The sequence below is a fragment of the Cyphomyrmex costatus genome, unplaced genomic scaffold (genome assembly GCF_001594065.2).
Source record: "Cyphomyrmex costatus isolate MS0001 unplaced genomic scaffold, Ccosl1.0 scaffold178, whole genome shotgun sequence".
NCBI lineage: Eukaryota > Metazoa > Arthropoda > Insecta > Hymenoptera > Formicidae > Cyphomyrmex > Cyphomyrmex costatus.
In genome coordinates, this window is record NW_017275802.1 from 5132 (window position 1) to 8605 (window position 3474).

A 3474-nucleotide genomic window follows, 5' to 3' on the forward strand; every position below is an offset into this window, starting at 1 on the left:
TCTTCTTCCTCCTCTTTCTCTTCCTCTTCTTCCTCCTCTTATTCCTCCTCTTCTTTCTCCTCTCTGGGTTCCTCGTCTTCTTTCATAATGTCGTTGATATCGCTCATTTGAAATATAAATTCAAAGAAATTCCTCGATGACTTGTGGCGTATTCCACCTTTTGTGCCTCTCATTTTGTGCCCTACAAAAATAAAACAAGGTAAGTAAAATATTTTTTTAAAAAGTATTGTAGTAAAAATATTATCTATTACACTATATCTCGATTTTGTTACTTTTACACGGAAAAATATATATATAGAATTTACTATTATTATTCAATTATTATGTTATATTATAAATAAATTACGTGGAATTTTGTATGTTTGAGGAACATGAGATCGAGGAGCGGCGGCCATCTGTGAAGGAGTGGCGGCGGCGACGGTGGCAACGATCTCGGGAAGATTGGCAGTATTGGTGACTTGCGGAGGAGTGACAGTCTGCGAAGGAGCGGTGATCTTAGGACGAGCGGCAATCTGCGGACGAGTGGCAATCTGCGGAGAAGCGGCGATCTGTGGAGTGACGATCTGCGGAGGAGCAGCGGCGGCAACGGCCTGCGAAGAAGCGGCAATCTGCTGAGGAGCGGCGGTCTTTGGAGGAGCAGCGATCTGTGGAGGAGCGATGGCGGTGGCCTTCGAAGAAGCGGCAGCAGCAGCGGAGATTTTTGAAGTTTCTTCAAATAATAATTTGATATCCTCCAGCTCAATATCCATATCTTCTTTTGCGACGGCTAATCGATATAAAATAAAATATTATATAAAACTGTCATCAAAACTCTCCTCTCCTTCCATATTGGTTAGCAAAGTTAGAAATTGCGCACCTGTAGCTTTAGCATGATTTTCGTATCCGTTATCCTCTTCAGCATTACTTGAGAGGCGACAGTACAGTTCAAAGCATAGCCTCGAACACTTATTCCGTGAACTTTCAAGACATTGACTGCTTTATAACAGGACACCAAAATCCTCCTTTGTCATCGCTGATTTTTATCTATCTAATGTCATTACGTTGACAGCTAATTGATTACGTTGACAGCTAATCGATATAAAATAAAATATGCTAGCAAGCGCCGTCTGCCGTTTAAAACGTGAAAAGGACAAGAATTTAACGCCGTCTATCGTTTAAAACGTGAAAAGGACAACATTTCTGATGTTAAAATTTTTGACATTTTATCTTCACATCGAGATATCTTCCTTCGTAGGGTACGTAGACAATAAAAACATATTTATAATATAATTTAAACACTAAAACTAAATTACGGATATATAAAAGTTGATAAATTCAGCCATTTATTGTGAGATCCGATAATCTCGGGTACACAGAACTCATCGACTCGCGTAAAGATACACGTGCGGTCTCGCGCTTCGCGTTCACTTGGCGCGAGACACTACCGTGTCTCTTGATACATACAGTATAAGGAATATTATACACGTTAAGATGCGTGTTTATATAAGCGCTCAATGTATTTCACATGTATACCTCTAGCGACAGAATGTATACACAAGTATAGAATGTAAATAAATCGACCTACACATGCACTTTCCCATGTCCCGAAATATTTTGCTCCGAAATGTTTTGCTCCGAAAACTTACCGAACTTACGCGTCGATGGATTCAGGTTCCAAACAAACCTGTCTTTTCCACCTTTTCCTCCTTTTCCAAACAATTTTGATTGTGGTCTTCCACGTGATCTACGGCGAGATTGTAATCTATCACCAAGTGGCATAGAATCAAGTTCATCTTCCTCTTCTTCTCTCAAAAGCATTCGCTTTGTAGGAGGTGCATCTTCCAATTCGTCATCAAATTCATCTTCTTCTTGTTCTGTGTCCGTGAGGTCTGCATCTGGATCATGCTCATAATCAGAACCATTGTCCTCTTCATTATCGCTCACTTCCCCGCCAAAATCAGTTTCGTCGTACTGTGTTTCAAGTAACTCTTCTCGTAAGGAGCGTTGCCGTAAATTGTAAGCCATCTATATAAAAGAAAAAATCTAAGAAATAACGAAAAAAAATTTATTTCACTTGATGATATACTTACGTTGCAAATTAAGCAAGAAACACAAAATGTACCACTGTAAGTTTTTCACGAAAAACTATTTTTCACTCACTGATGGCACAACGGGTCCGCTGGACCCGGCTTTTCGAGAGGGTAAACTTTGAGCGACTGCCGAACACACACTGACGCTTGCCGCACTGTACTAACTGTCTTCTCTTATACTTAGTGATATCAACAAACGGTAGGTATCGACACTTGGTCGATTTCTCAAAATTTAGTACAATTAACTCGAGCTCGAAAAAACGGGTCTACTGGACCCATTGTGCCAGTTAAGGGTTAAGGCACTCTTCGAATAATTTCGTGTCTAATCTACTTATTTACGTACTTACCGCTACGACAAGTGTTCAAAATGATGACCCTGAACATCGACGCATTTTCTGAAATATGTCGACACAGATAACACTGCACGACGAATTTCATTCGGATCAATCGCAACGCAAGCTCTTCTTATACGCTCCTTCGTGTCTTCTCTTGTTGTCGGCATTTCGCTGTACGCTTGTTGTTTTAACTTTCCCCACAAATAAAAATCCATAGGTGTTAAATCTGGGGAACATGCGGGCCATTTGTTATATCCTGACCGACCAATCCAACAATCTCCAAATTTTCTGTTTAGCAATTCAGTAATAATCCGTGCAGAATGAGCAGAACATCCATCTTGTTGATACCACATTGATTGTCGTACGTTTAGTGGAAGATCTTCTAATAATAGTGGCAATATTTCTGTTAAAATCTGCGCATACTTGCGACTATTTAATGGTCCATCGATAAAGTGAAGACCAATTATTTTATCGTTAAGAATTGCGGCCCAGACATTTATAGACCAAGGTCTCTGCTTGTCCACTTCTCTCATCCAATGTGGGTTTTCTACCGACCAATAGTGCATGTTGCGAAGATTTACTTATCCATTGTTTGTAAATGTAGCTTCGTCAGTAAATAAGATTTTAGTGGCAAACATATCACTTCTTGTAGTCTTTGTAGTGCCCATTCACAGAATTGTATACAATTTTGAAAATCATTGCCATGTAACTCTTGATGAAGTGAGATATGGAAGGGATGAAATTTGTTGGAATGTAGTATTCGCAGAACACTTCGTCGACTAATATCACTTTCACGTTCAAGCTGTCTTGTACTGATATGTGGATTTAGGGCTACAGCGGCTAAAATGTTCGTCGAATTTCCGTCGCTTTCAGTTGCTTTCTTGATTCGTTTGCATTTTTTATTATCCACACTTCCTGTTTCTTGAAAAGTTTGTACTATGTTTGAAAAAACAGAGAATGAGGGATGGACACGATCGGGAAATCTTTCAGTATACAAACGTACTGCTTCTCTCATAATTTGGCGACATTCTCCATAAACGAAAATCATGTCGACTTTTTCCGCTTTCGTA

The 3474-nt window shown here is 39.6% G+C and overlaps 2 protein-coding genes across 2 annotated transcripts; both read right to left on the reverse strand.

The window, feature by feature from the left end:
• Window positions 1–38: 38 nt before the first annotated feature.
• Window positions 39–749, reverse strand: LOC108772089 (lysine-rich arabinogalactan protein 19-like). The gene is made up of 2 exons (XM_018537544.1): window positions 347–749; window positions 39–181 (listed from the first exon to the last, which is right to left on the reverse strand). The coding sequence occupies exons 1-2, from the start codon at window positions 747–749 to the stop codon at window positions 39–41; spliced, it is 546 nt and encodes a 181-aa protein (XP_018393046.1).
• A 741-nt stretch (window positions 750–1490) lies between these two features.
• Window positions 1491–2276, reverse strand: LOC108772090 (uncharacterized). Its single transcript, XM_018537545.1, has one exon. It carries the CDS (start codon window positions 2002–2004, stop codon window positions 1561–1563), a length of 444 nt encoding a protein of 147 aa, XP_018393047.1. The 5' UTR covers window positions 2005–2276; the 3' UTR covers window positions 1491–1560.
• Window positions 2277–3474: the final 1198 nt, after the last annotated feature.

Excerpts from the sequence above, each read along its gene's own strand:
- LOC108772089 (XM_018537544.1), bottom strand. The coding sequence starts at position 749 with ATGGATATTGAGCTGGAGGATATCAAATTATTATTTGAAGAAACTTCA. Across the intron at positions 182-346 it reads TCAAACATACAAAATTCCAC|GGCACAAAATGAGAGGCACA; the intron begins GTAATTTATTTA and ends TTATTTTTGTAG.
- LOC108772090 (XM_018537545.1), bottom strand. The coding sequence starts at position 2,004 with ATGGCTTACAATTTACGGCAACGCTCCTTACGAGAAGAGTTACTTGAA.